The sequence below is a fragment of the Mytilus edulis genome, chromosome 4 (genome assembly GCF_963676685.1).
Source record: "Mytilus edulis chromosome 4, xbMytEdul2.2, whole genome shotgun sequence".
Classification (NCBI taxonomy): domain Eukaryota; kingdom Metazoa; phylum Mollusca; class Bivalvia; order Mytilida; family Mytilidae; genus Mytilus; species Mytilus edulis.
The window spans coordinates 46,317,525-46,335,323 of record NC_092347.1 but is presented as its reverse complement, the minus strand read 5'-3'; the positions used below and the strand labels follow the sequence as shown (position 1 = coordinate 46,335,323).

Here is a 17,799-nt window from a genome sequence, read left to right as displayed (position 1 = left end):
TATTGTCTACGCACCCTTGAAACCAAAATTTATAAGTTACGACATGTCGCAACTAACAATTTAGTAAAAATAATTTGTCGATATCTTATAAGGTTAATGAAAATAAGTGAAAATAAGCCAAAATCAAAATTAAGAATTTGACCTTGACCTTTGACCTTGACCTAATTTTCATTTTTTTGGACCAAGGATCTTAAATCAAAAGACCCTAGGTCTCTATCACTTATGGTTTACCAGCTAGAAATGCATATCACTTATATCATATATAAAAGGGGGGATAACTCTCATATGGAGTCTCCGGATAGCTTCGGTCAAAATGAAACAGAACATCCTAAGGATATAACGAGCAATTTGGAAAAATAAATTTGTCGGTTTCTTATACGGTTGCGAAGCCTTAGAGGACACAAGAAAAACAGTGTTCGGGGAGATAACTCTTACAAGGTAAAGTTTTTTGTTACGCGGTGTCAGTTTCAGAAGCGTATTAACTGTTCGATATCATATATCTTATATCTAAGCGACATCTTGTGAAACAAAAAAACAGGGAAGGAAAAAAAAGTTGGCGGAAGAAAAAAAATAAAAATAATAATAATAATTAAAAACCAATTGTTCAAAGAACAATTGAAGGTCTTTCAACCAATAAGGATCTATTTAGATATGAAAATATTAAAATTCAGTTGAAAATGTCAGTTCCTATGGCTTAATGATGTATAAATATGAATTTTAAGCAAAGGTCAAAATCTAGAACGTCCAATTAACTGATGACCTTGACCTCAATTTCAAGGTCATAGACTAAACATCTCAAATAAAAAGACACTAGTTCCTTAATATGTATGGTTCATGAGTAAAATCACTTTACGTATAATTCTTAATATAAGAGGGGCGAAAACTCCTTTTTATTGTTTACGCACCCTCGCAACCAAAATTTATAAGTTACGACATGTCGCAACTAACAATTTAGTAAAAAAAAATTGTCGATATCTTATAAGGTTAATGAAAAAAGGTGAAAATAAGCCAAAATCAAAATTAAGAATTTGACCTTGACCTTTGACCTTGACCTAATTTTCATTTTTTTGGACCCAGGATCTTAAATCAAAAGACCCTAGGTCTCTATCACTTATAGTTTACCAGTTAGAAATGCATATCACTGATATCATATATAAAAGGGGGGATAACTCTCATATGGAGTCTCCGGATAGCTTCGGTTGAAATGAAACAGAACATCCTAAGGATATAACGAGCAATTTGGAAAAATAAATTTGTCGGTTTCTTATACGGTTGCGAAGTAGTAGTGGCCACAAGAAAAACAGTGTTTGGGGAGATAACTCTTACAAGGTAAAGGTTTTTGTTACGCGGTGTCAGTTTCAGAAGCGCATTAACTGTTCGATATCATATACCAAATATCTAAGCGACATCTTGTGAAACAAAAAAACAGCGAAGGAAAAAAAAGTTGGCGGAAGAAAAAAAAAAAAAAAAATAATAATAATAATAATCAGAACAAACCCTATAGGTCTTTCACCTGAAAGGTTGAAAGACCTAATAATTAAAAACCAATTGTTCAAAGAACAATTGAAGGTCTTTCAACCAATATGGATGTATTTTGATATGAAAATATTAAGATTCAGTTGATAAAAATATGAATTTCGAGCAAAGGTCAAAATCTAGAACGTCCAATTTACCTATGACCTTGACCTCAATTTCAAGGTCATAAACTAAGGATCCCAAATCAAAAGACCCTAGGTCAGTATTATGTATGGTTCATGAGTAATATCACTTCACGCATAATTCTAAATATAAGAGGGGCAAAAACTCCCATTTATTGTCTACGCACCCTTCCAATCAAAATTTTTAAGTTATGACATGTCGCAACTAACAATTTAGTAAAATTAATTTGTCAAAATCTTATAAAGTTAATGAAGTAAGTGAAAATAAGCCAAAATCAAAATTTAAAATTTGACCTTGACCTTTGATCTTGACCTAATTTTTATTTTTTTGGACCAAGGATCTTAAATCAAAAGACCCTAGGTCTCTATCACTTATGGTTTACCAGTTAGAAATGCAAATCACTTATATCATATATAAAAGGGGGAATAACTCTCATATGGAGTCTCCGGATAGCTTCGGTCAAAATAAAATAGATCATCCTGAGGATATAACGAGCAATTTGGAAAAATAAATTTGTCGCTTTCTTTTACGATTGCGAAGCCTTAGTGGCCACAAGAAAAACAGTGTTCGGGGAGATAACTCTTACAAGGTAAAGTTTTTTGATACGCGGTGTCAGTTTCAGAAGCGCATTAACTGTTCGATATCATATACGATATATCTAAGCGACATCTTGTGAAACAAAAAAACAGCGAAGGAAAAAAAAGTTGGCGGAAGAAAAAAAATAAAAATAATAATAATAATAATAATAATCAGAACGAATACAATAGGTCTTTCAACAGAAAGGTTGAAAGACCTAATAATTAAAAACCAATTGTTCAAAGAACAATTGAAGGTCTTTCAACCAATAAGGACCTTTTTAGATATGAAAATATTAAAATTCAGTTGAAAATGTCAGTTCCTATGGCTTAATGATGTATAAATATGAATTTTAAGCAAAGGTCAAAATCTAGAACGTCCAATTAACCTATGACCTTGACCTCAATTTCAAGGTCATAGACTAAACATCTCAAATAAAAAGACACTAGTTCCTTAATATGTATGGTTCATGAGTAAAATCACTTTACGCATAATTCTTAATATAAGAGGGGCGAAAACTCCCTTTTATTGTTTACGCACCCTCACAACCAAAATTTATAAGTTACGACATGTCGCAACTAACAATTTAGTAAAAAAAAATTGTCGATATCTTATAAGGTTAATGAAAAAAGGTGAAAATAAGCCAAAATCAAAATTTTGAATTTGACCTTGACCTTTGACCTTGACCTAATTTTCATTCTTTTGGACCAAGGATCTTAAATCAAAAGACCCTAGGTCTCTATCACTTATAGTTTACCAGTTTTAAATGCATATCACTGATATCATATATAAAAGGGGGGATAACTCTCATATGGAGTCTCCGGATAGCTTCCGTTGAAATGAAACAGAAAATCCTAAGGATATAACGAGCAATTTGGAAAAATAAATTTGTCGGTTTCTTATACGGTTGCGAAGGAGTAGTGGCCACAAGAAAAACAGTGTTCGGGGAGATAACTCTAACAAGATACAGTTTTTTGTTACGCGGTGTCAGTTTCAAAAGCGTATTAACTGTTCGATATCATTTACCTTATATCTAAGCGACATCTTGTGAAACAAAAAAACAGCGAAGGAAAAAAAAGTTGGCGGAAGAAAAAAAAAAAAAATAATAATAATAATAATCAGAACAAACCCTATAGGTCTTTCAACTGAAAGGTTGAAAGACCTAATAATAATAATCAGAACAAATACAATAGGTCTTTCACCTGAAAGGTTGAAAGACCTAATAATAATTAAAAACCAATTGTTCAAAGAACAATTGAAGGTCTTTCAACCAATAAGGATGTATTTTGATATGAAAATATAAAGAATCAGTTGAAAATGTCAGTTCCTATGGCTTTATGATGTATAAAAATGAATTTCGACCAAAGGTCAAAATCTAGAACGTCCAATTTACCTATGACCTTGACCTCAATTTCAAGGTCATAAACATAGGATCCCAAATCAAAAGACCCAAGGTCTGTATTATGTATGGTTCATGAGTAATATCACTTTACGCATAATTCTAAATATAAGAGGGGCGAAAACTCCCATTTATTGTCTACGCACCCTTGTAACCAAAATTTATAAGTAACGACATGTCGCAACTAACAATTTCGTAAAAATAATTTGTCGAAATCTTATTAAGTAATTGAAAATAAGTGAAAATAAGCAAAAATCAAAATTTAAAATTTGACCTTGACCTTTGACCTTGACCTAATTTTCATTTTTTGGACCAAGGATCTAAAATCTAAAGACCCTAGGTCTCTATTACTTATGGTTTACCAGTTAGAAATGCATATCACTTATATCATATATAAAAGGGGGGATAACTCTCATATGGAGTCTCCGGATAGCTTCGGTCAAAATGAAACAGAACATCCTGAGGATATAACGAGCAATTTGGAAAAATAAATTTGTCGGTTTCTTATACGGTTGCGAAGCCTTAGTGGCCACAAGAAAAACAGTGTTCGGGGAGATAACTCTTACAAGGTAAAGGTTTTTGTTACGCGGTGTCAGTTTCAGAAGCGCATTAACTGTTTGATATAATATACCAAATATCTAAGCGACATCTTGTGAAACAAAAAAACAGCGAAGGAAAAAAAAGTTGGCGGAAGAAAAAAAATAAAAATAATAATAATAATAATAATAATAATAATTAAAAACCAATTGTTCAGAGAACAATTGAAGGTCTTTCAACCAAAAAGGATCTATTTTGATATGAAAATATTAAAATTCAGTTGAAAATGTCAGTTCCTATGGCTTTATGATGTAGAAATATGAATTTCGAGCAAAGGTCAAAATCTAGAACGTCCAATTAACCTATGACCTTGACCTCAATTTCAAGGTCATAGACTAAACATCTCGAATCAAAAGACACTAGTTCCTTAATATGTATGGTTCATGAGTAATATCACTTTACGCATAATTCTAAATATAAGAGGGGCGAAAACTCCCATTTATTGTCTACGCACCCTTGCAACTAAAATTTATAAGTTACGACATGACGCAACTTACAATTTAGTAAAAATAATTTGTCGATATCTTATAAGGTTAATGAAAAAAGGTGAAAATAAGCCAAAATCAAAATTAAGAATTTGACCTTGACCTTTGACCTTGACCTAATTTTTATTTTTTTGGACCAAGGATCTTAAATCAAAAGACCCTAGGTCTCTATCACTTATAGTTTACCAGTTAGAAATGCATATCACTGATATCATATATAAAAGGGGGGATAACTCTCATATGGAGTCTCCGGATAGCTTCCGTTGAAATGAAACAGAACATCCTAAGGATATAACGAGCAATTTGGAAAAATAAATTTGTCGGTTTCTTATATGGTTGCGAAGTAGTAGTGGCCACAAGAAAAACAGTGTTTGGGGAGATAACTCTTACAAGGTAAAGGTTTTTGTTACGCGGTGTCAGTTTCAGAAGCGCATTTACTGTTCGATATCATATACCAAATATCTAAGCGACATCTTGTGAAACAAAAAAACAGCGAAGGAAAAAAAAGTTGGCGGAAGAAAAAAAAAAAAAATAATAATTAAAAACCAATTGTTCAGAGAACAATTGAAGGTCTTTCAACCAATAAGGATCTATTTAGATATGAAAATATTAAAATTCAGTTGAAAATGTCAGTTCCTATGGCTTAATGATGTATAAATATGAATTTTAAGCAAAGGTCAAAATCTAGAACGTCCAATTTACCTATGACCTTGACCTCAATTTCAAGGTCATAGACTAAACATCTCAAATAAAAAGACACTAGTTCCTTAATATGTATGGTTCATGAGTAAAATCACTTTACGCATAATTCTTAATATAAGAGGGGCGAAAACTCCCTTTTATTGTTTACGCACCCTCGCAACCAAAATTTATAAGTTACGACATGTCGCAACTAACAATTTAGTAAAAAAAAAATTGTCGATATCTTATAAGGTTAATGAAAAAAGGTGAAAAAAAGCCAAAATCAAAATTAAGAATTTGACCTTGACCTTTGACCTTGACCTAATTTTCATTTTTTTGGACCAAGGATCTTAAATCAAAAGACCCTAGTTCTCTATCACTTATAGTTTACCAGTTAGAAATGCATATCACTGATATCATATATAAAAGGGGGGATAACTCTCATATGGAGTCTCCGGATAGCTTCCGTTGAAATGAAACAGAACATCCTGAGGATATAACGAGCAATTTGGAAAAATAAATTTGTCGGTTTCTTATACGGTTGCGAAGAAGTAGTGGCCACAAGAAAAACAGTGTTTGGGGAGATAACTCTTACAAGGTAAAGGTTTTTGTTACGCGGTGTCAGTTTCAGAAGCGCATTAACTGTTCGATATCATATACCAAATATCTAAGCGACATCTTGTGAAACAAAAAAACAGCGAAGGAAAAAAAAGTAGGCGGAAGAAAAAAAAAAAAAAAAATAATAATAATAATAATAATCAGAACAAACCCTATAGGTCTTTCACCTGAAAGGTTGAAAGACCTAATAATAATAATAATAATCAGAACAAACCCTATAGGTCTTTCACCTGAAAGGTTGAAAGACCTAATAATAATAATAATCAGAACAAATACAATAGGTCTTTCAACAGAAAGGTTGAAAGACCTAATAATAATAATAATCAGAACAAACCCTATAGGTCTTTCACCTGAAAGGTTGAAAGACCTAATAATAATCAGAACGAATACAATAGGTCTTTCAACAGAAAGGTTGAAAGACCTAATAATAATAATAATCAGAACAAACGCTATAGGTCTTTCACCTGAAAGGTTGAAAGACCTAATAATAATAATAATCAGAACAAATACAATAGGTCTTTCAACAGAAAGGTTGAAAGACCTAATAATAATAATAATAATAATAATAATAATAATCAGAACAAACCCTATAGGTCTTTCACCTGAAAGGTTGAAAGACCTAATAATCAGAACAAAAACAATAGGTCTTTCACCTGAAAGGTTGAAAGACCTAATAATAATAATAATAATCAGAACGAATACAATAGGTCTTTCAACAGAAAAGTTGAAAGACCTAATGAATGTAGTTTATATTCAGTTTCAATTCTAGAGAGATGCTTGCCAATTTTTTTTGAAACATATACAACCAACAACAATTATCGTAAACAATAAAATAAAGACGATGATGGTAATAATAATAACCATATAATGATAATAAAGATATTGAAAATTAAATGTTTTAGATCGTGTTCTATCTAATTTAAGTGCTACTTTGACACTAATGGACCACTGAAATTTCATTTGAATGATCCCAGTCTCTAAAGAATGGTTGAATTTTCGGTTAACTTTATTCAAAAAAAAAATGAATGGAGCCTAAAACAGCGTTTTTTTCTTTTTTTTTATTATATTATAGAACGGGTTGATCCGAAATTCACAATTGAGTCAAAGAAGGATAATCGTATTCTAAATTGTATTGACCGCAAGGCCTGAATTTATAAAATTTTCTTTCGGTGAGTTTAGTTGTCACATTAAAAAATATCTTTATTTGCTGATATAAAACAATATCGATGCAAGCAAATTTTGTTAATTGGATTGATTCTGTGGTTTTCATTATACAAACTAAAGGTATCTTTGTCATATGCGATTGTCATACAAGTGAACGGTTTAGCTAGCTATATAACCAGGTTTAATCCACCACCTTTACCACCGACCGTGCAAGGGCTTTATAGTTAAACATAAGTGCTCTCTACATCAGAACATGTCTGTATCAAGTAAGCATATGACAGTTGTTATCCATTTGTTTGATGTGTATTGGCCTTTGATTAGGACTTTCTGTTTAGAATCATCCTTGGTGCTAGGTAGTTTTGTTATTACACCAGCTAACCACAAAAACAAAATAATTGATAAATTTTGGTCAAACACTAATGCTCTGTAGATAAAAGAATGAATGGCGAATGACAAAACATACCTTATCAGCTGTGACATCTTATCTAAGCTATGCATTGAAGCTACTCTTAATAAGTTATAAAATGCTATAAAACAAATTCATGATTATGATAACCATGTGGGATTAAAAAGTGTATACTCAATTTATAGGAAACTTCATAGACATGATAAATGTTAGGATAGTAAATACTTGAAAAGACAACAACAGCAAATATTTCAAATTCCGGAGATCCTTCCGTCGCATGCGACATCGGAGGTTCGTACTTGCTTTCCGAATGATATAAAATGAAAACATTCGATAAAAAAGGTCCGTTGAGATAGCAATGAGTCAACTTTCGAATAAATGATATAGGAATGTCGGTTGACTTTTGAGGAAAGATGAAATTTTGATTTTTTTAAAATCAGAAATAGGTTATTGATTTTGGCTGTTTTGAAATTGCAAATCTAAGACAAATCTAAATTTAAACCCCATCTTAAATTTGTCTTGCATGTATATAAATACAAACTTTTTCAGCATCTGTACTTGTCATATATGATATAATCTAGAATATACAAATCACGAAATGATTATCAAATCTTAACGCAACAAATCAGGAAACAAGAGTTATTTCGATGAATTGTTCCATTGTTATTTGCAGTCCAGTGGCAAATAGTTCCTGAATGTTCATGTTGAAAACAAATTAACAGTAAATGTAATAGGTACTTCATATAAAGTGCATCGACTAGGAGGAGAGCGATAATTGTAACGACTTCTAGGAAATGAAGTTAAAAATGATGGATTTGGCTAGAAATATTAATTTTCACAACAGACCTCGTACGAGTCCTTCATAGTTGTTGCAAGTGTTCTTTAACGTTACAAAAGTATGAAACTCTTTCTACGTGAGACATCTGATTTAACGTTTCAATTTTGACTAGAGGAAGATCACTTTTGAAACAAGGTTACGGTTCAAGTTTTATTTTAAAACGAATTATGAAAAATCGATGCAAATTTCGCGAATACCCTTATTAAGTGCAAACTGTCAGTCAATTTGTTTTGATAGTTTTAAAAAAAAACCAATTAATTCATTTGGCACACTAATATTTATTTGTTTTACATCAAATGATTTCGAATAACTCGACATATTTGTCGTTTGATTGCTATTTAAAAAAAAATTATAATCATGTTTACTCACTATCGATGTTTATTTAAATAAGAATACTGTAAACAATCATGAGACTGTAAAAGATTGAACAGCTATCAGTAACTACTGTTCGAACGGTGTTTAAATATCTTTAGAGATTGGATATTTATTTAAGTGTCAAATCGTTATCCTGCATCCTGACGATACTATATACTTACAGATCGGCAGTGAAACATGCCACCTTTTTTTCAGACTGTTTACAATGTCTTTACACTTAATGTGTTTGATGTGCACTGATTGATAGTAAGTCTGAGAGAATATCATATACATAAGTTGTAATTTGCTTTTCACTAGTTGTTATATAGTTCGTTTCTATGTATGTTTGCGTTTGTTTTTGTTGCACTTATGTGTTTCTGTTGTTCCTTTGTTTTCCTCTTATAGTTGATGTGTTTCCCTCGGTTTTAGTTTGTCACCCGGAATTGTTTTTTGTGTCAATTGATTCATACCCTTTGAACACCCGTATGCTACTGTTGGCTTTATTTCGGTATTCTTAGATCCTACTGAATTTTTGAAGATTGTTCGTGTGTTGAGCTGCAACACAACAGTCCTACGTCAAACACTTGACCACGAAACTGTGTAAGGAATTGTAGCATTAGTTATTCATTCGAAGGAAATGATTTACATTGATGCACTCCTCGGATCAAACAGATTGGAGCCATAAAACCCAAAAGATTGGATAGATGAAATATCTTTTCAATTGTCACTTATATAATAAATATTCTTCGTGTTATTGCATTTGAAGGCAAAGGATGTTACCATCCCTCGTACTCTTAGAACTTTTGTTAATACAAAAAAAGTAGATATAAATGGCAACGATACCTTTTCAATTTTTAGACATCTTTTCAAGCATTTTTGCTTCTCTGCTATATTTAATTTACCTTATCCTCAATTGTCTGGTTTTGCAATTGAACGCGACGTTCTACATAGCATATGGTTCTGGTTATAAATTATATTCACAAACTGAAGATTACGATTTCTTTTCATTGTTTTATTTAAGGATTTAATTGAGTTAGTATATGTTTTTTTCCTGAATTGGTTGATAATGGTAATAGTATGTTCTTGGATTTTGTAGTGTTCGAAATTAATTGAAGATTGATTTTCAAATTAATTTGATAATGATGCTTCAGTAATACCCTTTTGGTACATTCCGTTTTTCATTAAAGTTCACGGAACCACTAGAGAAGGTTTAAGCAGTCTGAGATTTAAATAATGACCTTTTCTGACCTGAATTAGTTAGTGTAAATGAAATTTACAACTTTGAACAGCAAGATATTTGTAAACAATACAGCATGTTAACAAGCATTAATTCATAGGACATTACTCGTTTCCTACCCGATACTATAATAGAACAAGCTAGTTCATTTATTTATTCAAATCAATTAAAAGGATGTTTACATTTGATGTTGGTATTCTACTGGGAACAGAAATGTTTGATTATAACATAATGAGTATTTAGTAAATTGTATCTATTCCATAGCAATTAATAATTTAATACTACGATTTTTGTCAGGTAAGTGTTTGCATGTGATTGGAAACATCAGCTGCTTTTAGTTAACAAAATGGAAGCCATGAAAGAATCCAGTAAAATTGTTCTCAATATTTCTGGGACTAAATATGAAGTAACTAGAAATTCTCTTTTAACTCAGGCTAGCTCACGTTTAGGGAAGCTCGCTAGTTCTTTAGAAAGCACGAAGTTAGAAGAGATATATTTCAATAGACCGTCTGTTCCTTTTGAGGCCATTTTGATGTTTTATCAAACCGGGAAATTACACTTGCCACCAAACATTTGTCCAAATGTTTTCAAAGAAGAATTAGAATACTGGGAGATAGATCATGAAGTTATGGAACAATGTTGTTTTCTGAATTACATTCAGTTCTTGGATAGTTACAAAACCAAATCAGATTTCAAGTCTAGTATTAAGCAAGGCCAGGACTATACTGCGAGCCCATTGTCTAGGAAAGATCGTGTATGGAGGATTATAGATTATCAAGAAAGGTCATGGTTGTCTAAGGTAAATAATGGTGACAGGCATTAATGTATATTAAGCATTTTTTTCTATAAGCGAATAATCACCGACAAGCTTATCACAAGTGAGGTACCACAAGCCCAGTAATTTTCAAAATACTAAGGCTTTATTACCTAGAAAAATATTACCCTAGCTGTATTTGTAAAACGATTAAAAATGTTGGCCCTCAATGCTTTTTTACTTCGTACCTTATTTGGTTTTATAACTCTTTTTTTATTCAAACGTCACGTATGAGTCTATTATTGACGCAACGCGCTTCTGGTGTACAAATATAAATATTGGCATCTATGATATTATTAATTATAACATGTTTAAAGTACTAATTGATTTGTTTTCTAAAACGTTCTGCTGTAAATATTTCATGTAAATTCAGGACTAGAATAAATTATCGATAAATGTACAATATCGGTTCTTGAAAAAAGGTAGACTGAACTTAAGATCGCGACTGAAAAAGATGGTATGTTGGAAACGGTCAACGCTTTTCCTTTGAAATAAGCAACTTAAATACCACCCAAACACTTCATTGTAAAGGTTTTTAATGCATAGTGGCTTAACACAGTCCCTAGACAAGATATATATTGTAGAAGCAATCGTGACAATTCCAACCGAACGAATTTCCAACCGAACGTGACTGCTCATTTAGACATCCCTATAGGTTGCAGTCTTGTAATTGACTGCTCCATAGGCTTACATGCAAAACAGCTGATCTTTGAAAATAAAAAAATAAAAAAATGCTACATAAAAGAAAAGAAATCATGTTCATATCATTTATGTACTAATGTGAAATTGTGATTTAATCGAAAAAAAAGTCGGTCATGCCACGAAGAATAAAAAGTTTCGTAATCCTGAAGTCAAAATAATTTTTTTCTACTTTCTCATTGCTGTTTATACTAGGCCGCACCACTTCCAGTAAATATGATATCCTTCCACTTTCCTGGATTGATATCCCCCAAAAGATGCAAGATTTTATTAAAGTCTATATATATGTTTCTATTCAGCATAAACCTATAATCAAACAGAAAAAAATTGAGTTTAGAAAAAAATTCAGAAAAAAATGCACTTTTTTGTTTCCGTCCATGTTTTGACACGCAAAAGAAACTAGAGTTGTAATACAAGACTGGTACCTATATCAATAATGACATGTCTTAAAAAAAATAAATCATTTACTTAGTTTCATTAAGTAGCCATATTTGAACATAAAAAAGTCTATTGAAAGAACTGTTTGTCTGTTTTAATTAAAAAAAAAAATAACCCCACTATTAAAGCAGTACCCCTTTCTGAAAACAGGAAACATTTGGAAATCAGTCATGTCTATCAAATGACCAGTAAATCTCATTCTACTCTATCTTTATGAATGTTTTCTTATTATTTGGATACTGTGAAGCTAGAAGAGTAATCTGATTACAATGAATTTTAAAAAAACCATTTTGAATGATGTGAATGAATAAACGTTTAATATAACTATATCATTTTTGTTGATATATATTATAAAATGATAACTACAAGAGGGACGATAGATACCAAAGGGACAGTCAAACTCATAAATCTAAAACAAACTGACAACGCCATGGCTAAAAATGAAAAAGACAAACAGAAAAACAATAGTACACATGACACAACATAGAAAACTAAAGAATAAACAACACGAACCCCACCAAAAACTAGGGGTGATCTCAGGTGCTCCGGAAGGGTAAGCAGATCCTGCTCCACATGCGGCACCCGTCGTGTTGCTTATGTGATAACAAATCCGGTAAATAGTCTAATTCGGTAGGTCACATTCAGGAAAGGGAAGGGGATTGTAGTTACGACGTAAGGAACATATCCGATATCATTTGTGATACGGTTATTCCATAACGGTCAACCAACTCGTGATGGCGTCCGTAAAATTTACGAAGGGATGATTTCAACTTCACCATTTGGAACTCTTGGTTTAATAGCTTCCTTGTGAGCAGCAACCCTCTATCAAGAAAATCATGATAGGAAATGCAAGCACGGGAATATCGTATCAATTGGGAGATATATACCCCGTATGCAGGTGCTGCTGGAATGTTGCTACTTAGAAATTCTATTTAATAAATCACAAAAGTTTACTACATACATATATGAACATTGTGTCACTGGTTATGACCCATTACACTTTATCATCATTGATCTGTGAATTATGTTGAATTCAATTGAATATAACTTTATAAAAAGTTTGCTGTTTGTCGTTTAACCTCTATCAGACTTTATATGTATTTCAAGATGCAGTTTATGGAAGTTGAAATATGGATGAAACAAAGTTACCAGTTAAAAACTATATAAAATTTTAATAGAATTTTTTAATCAAATTGTAAACAATATACAAGTACTAAAAATCGTTGCATTTTAAAGGTCCTGTCCAACACGTACAAAAATTTGCTTATTTTTAACAAGATATTTGTCCAACTTTTAATTTAGTTTGTGCTAATTAAATACATTTTCACATGTCTGATTAATCTTTTATCAAATATACTGTCCAATAACTATACTCAATTGGTAAGTGCAATAAAAACAAACCTTGATTGGTTTCTTATCTGTCAATTCATAGTTGACTAAAATCCCAATATTAACAAAAGATTATAATTCAGGGTTAAAGAAAAGTATTAGTTGTATTTTAACAGTTATTATCAAATATTTATATGTACATCTTTAAATTGTGAATATATGTATAACATCTTTAACTAAGGCTAGAGACATATACTTGTACTATATGTCTATTCTTAAGCTAAAAGTGACTTTTCAATACTGTAAGAGTTTATTTTTTATAACTGAAGTATACAAATCAATACGCATGCTAATATAAAGTAAACAAAACCATCTTAACATGTTGAATATTCATTAATAAGAATAACAAAAAGGTTAATTTATTGACCATATCACATTAAATAACATGTAATCAGATTTGTGGCTGATTAATGATTACAATGCTTACTTGAAAAATTGTAATCTATTACAGCTGATTAACGATTACAATTACAATTACCACAAGTCTGGAAACGATAAACTAACTTTACACAAAACACAACACAGAAACCTAGAAACGGAGCACAACGAACCCCACCAAAAACCAGGTTGATCTCAATTGTTCCGAAATGCTAAGCAGATCCTAATCCATATGTGGCACCCGTTGCGTCGGTAGGTCACATTCTAGGAACACAGGACGGATTTGAGATAAACACCGTGTTCATTTCAATACAGATTTTTTTTTAAATTTTAAACAGTGTAATTTAAATCCTTTACTTTCTATTTGGTGCATAAAACTTGAAGAAATAATTTTGGAAAGGGTATAGAAAATAATGGAAAGTCACACACTGTCCACACTAGCGACTTTATTTGTAGACAATGAAAATCTAGGGACGATAACTGTGTTCCCGGACCACAGGAGACGTGTTTCGTCTATAAAAGACTCATCACCGACGCATGTTTGGCGTACTTAATCATAGGTCTCGTATCTTTGAGTAATTGTTAAGTTGATACAATAACGTTTTTTATTGTCAAATTTTGAATCCAAGGACACCCTTAACTAACATGTTGCTTTGCTTGATTTGGATAAAAATCATTTCTGAAATAGAATTTTAATTAGGTTTAAAATTTTAATTTTGTGCAAATTACTAAAAAAATTGTCAATATCTACGTTTCATTTTTTTGTCATCTTAAGCCATTTTATAATTCGTTTCATTTTCATAAAAAGTGCCAAAATGATGTTAGATACTTGAATTCACACGTGACGTTGTCATACTCATTTTGATCCAGATTTGGAAACTTTTTGGTAGAAAAAAAATGAGTGGTAATTTGCCTTACATGTTTAAAAAATTGCTAAAATTATTATTCGCTATTCCCCCGAACAACAAAACTAGTAACATATAATAGTATGTATATATTTTTTATGAACCTCTTTTACTATTTGCAGATGTTCTTATTCGTTGGTGTTTCCTTCGTTTTGCTGTCCGTTAGTACACTTGCTCTCAGTACTTTGCCACAATATAAACGTACACTGACTACATGTGAATGGTATGAATATGTAGTTGCTGATGATGCAATTGATCCAGAAGTTAGAAACTATTTCATTAAGTACGACTGTCATATGCTCAAATTAACTACAACAGGAAACGAGTTTCAATTTGAATTGGACCCAAAAGAACCACCTGATCAGCCTCCAAAACAGCATGTCGGTAAGAGATCTATTCCTAATAAAGGAAATCCTCAAATTACAACTTCTTCAACAAATGTTACCCAGACCGGAAGTATAGCTGAACATGATAGCCAGACGGACACGTTAAAAACGACTTTCCCAACGTTGACTCTCAAAAATGACATTTTCTACCAGATTGATTATCTTGCTACAGCTTTTTTCACAGTTGAGCTACTATTAAGGCTATTGGTTTGTCCAAGTTTAAAAGTTTACTTCATGAATTTTTTAAATGTTATTGAATTTGTTGTTCTTATCGGCACTTATGTTGACATTGTTATATTTAATATGAAGAGTGGATATAAGTTTTCGCCTACTTTCACAAGTCTAATTGATTTTATAAAGTTTCTAAGAGTAATAAGATTATTGCGGTATTGTCAACATCTAGCTGCTGTTAAGGTTCTAAAATTTTCACTTCGACAGAATTCGAAGGATCTTCTTGTATTGCTATTTCACATTGTCATCATTCTATTGCTTTTTGCAAATATAATTTACTTGGCAGAAGAGAGAGACAATATTGATAGCATACCACAAGGATGGTGGTTAGGATTAATAACCTTGACTACTGTTGGTTATGGAGATTTATCGCCAAAAACTTTCGTGGGGAAAATGGCGTGCTCTGTATGCGCCTTATGTGGAATCATAATGATGTCGCTTATTATCCCAATATTTGTTGAAACATTTGTACAGTTATACGGCATAGCTCATATTGGAAACAGGCCAAGTGAGAAATCTGTAGTAAGACCAATGCAATTAAACAAGGTTTGTGAGATTGATGTCAAACAGTACACCGCGTCTGCTGAAATCAAAGAGAAATATTGAGAAGCCAGATAGCATTTCAGAAACTTAGACCTATTTGTACGTAATAAATTAAATCAATGACATATTTACCATTTCATATCATCAATATTAAAATTATGTTAAAATAACGTTCTAATTATTAAAGTGTTGATTGTTTGTATTTAAATTATATAAAAACACCATATAAAACGAACACAAGCTACTACAACAAATCAATAAATAAAAATTCTGAAAAGTAAAATTTAAACAATTCATATTAAACTTATTTGGGGTTAATATAGGATGCAACCAACATGAGTAATTATCGGAAAACAAATCGTATATGAACCATGAGCAGTATTTGAAGATCTCTAGTCAATTAGATAAACACGTTCATTTGAAAATTTTAAAATTTATTCCGAAATCTATAAAAATAGATTATAAAGGTAGGACAATTGTGATAGTTGATTTTCTAGTTCGAATTATACCACATTTCTTTAATTTTATGGAATTCTTTGACTTGGGTTTTATCACATATAATAAGACTTGTATTTGTAATGGTAATGAGTTTTCAGAACCATTATTTGCACAAAAGAAACAGCTTGCGTTAAAAGTTTGTTAAAAAAAGAATTTTTATTGACAATATATTTGTTAAGTTTGGAGGATTAATATTTCAACACACAGTCAGTATTCCAATGGGTACTTATTGTGCATTACTACTGACCGATTTATTTTTTTGAACTCCTATGAAACAGAACTCATTCAGAACCTTCTTAAATACAAAGCACTTTGCGAAATTCTTTAATTTTACTTTCAGATATTTTGATGATGTCCTATCACTGATCTAGCCTTTTCAATAGTCGTCTGGCGCGAAAAGGACGATAACTCAATTTTAGAATTTAATATTTTTGGAGACGGTCAATTTCCGGAATTCCATGCTTGATCATCCCGATTTTTTCTTTGGCCGTTGACAACAGAATTATTGCTGCATTCTTTGACAATAAGGTATATTTAACAAGGCAGTATTATCAATGTATTATCGTGGTATCAATATATGTTAGAAATGTTAGATACCTGAATTATTTGTAATTTTGGCAAGGACAATTCATCACGTCCCCTGAAAACATGATTTTGTAAAATATTACTTATCGGCATCTCCGGGCGGCAAGCCAGATTAATTTCCTGATAATCTTTACTACAGCATTCTGATTGTTATTAATTGCTACATATTACCGCTTTTTTGTAAATCGATGTTTGTTTACATTATCAACAAATGTGAGTAACATTCTAGGTCGAGTTGTCGTTCGTGGTGTATAGTTTGTTCCAAACCATTGTTTGTTTCTGGTACAGGTTGGCAGTTGTTTATCAACAATAAAGTTGTTGCAACATGAACACATGTTATTTTCAGTGTGTATGTGTGTTTTTCTTTCTTTCTAATTAGTTATGATTGTTTATAAAAACAAAATGTTTTTAAATTCATTTGGAAGACAGGATTGTCATGTAATTGTTATTTCCCTTGTTTAAAAATAGAAATTGCGTGTTTCTATATTTAATGATTTGCATGACACTATTTAGTACATATTTGTTAAATAATTAACGTCTTCTTTATTTCTTTGATAACGTCTGATCAGTTTTATTAGTTTTAAGAAAATGAAGAATCTAAACAAAACATCGATATCAACCCGCTCTTAATCACGAACGACTCGATTAATCCATTACGTTGGGGTCATTCTTAGGTTTTCATCCAATTATCCGAAAATTCGATTGATTTCAATTAATTGGAAATTATTGAAATCAAAGTTTCTATTTCTAATAACAAGGACACAATTCAACCAAAGAAAAAAACTATGAATTAGAAATTCCTTACTTTAAGAGATATGGTTGAAAATCCAATGCTCACTAAAAAGAGATGGAGACTAATTTAATTAATACAGATAGTTTTATAGTGTTCACTCCTGCCTTTTCTCCCTTTCCATCAACA

At 31.5% G+C, this 17,799-nt stretch overlaps 1 protein-coding gene across 2 annotated transcripts; it reads left to right on the top strand.

The window, feature by feature from the left end:
• Window positions 1–10,213: 10,213 nt before the first annotated feature.
• Window positions 10,214–17,388, top strand: LOC139519825 (potassium voltage-gated channel protein Shaw-like). Of its 2 annotated transcripts, XM_071312101.1 has the most exons (3): window positions 10,214–10,813; window positions 14,760–15,896; window positions 16,636–17,388. In XM_071312101.1, the coding sequence occupies exons 1-2, from the start codon at window positions 10,361–10,363 to the stop codon at window positions 15,858–15,860; spliced, it is 1,554 nt and encodes a 517-aa protein (XP_071168202.1). In that variant the 5' UTR covers window positions 10,214–10,360; the 3' UTR covers window positions 15,861–15,896; window positions 16,636–17,388. The 2 variants fall into 2 exon arrangements, with proteins under 2 accessions (XP_071168202.1, XP_071168201.1); XM_071312100.1 differs by lacking the exon at window positions 16,636–17,388 and having other exon boundaries at window positions 14,760–16,027.
• The last annotated feature ends 411 nt before the right edge of the window (window positions 17,389–17,799 follow it).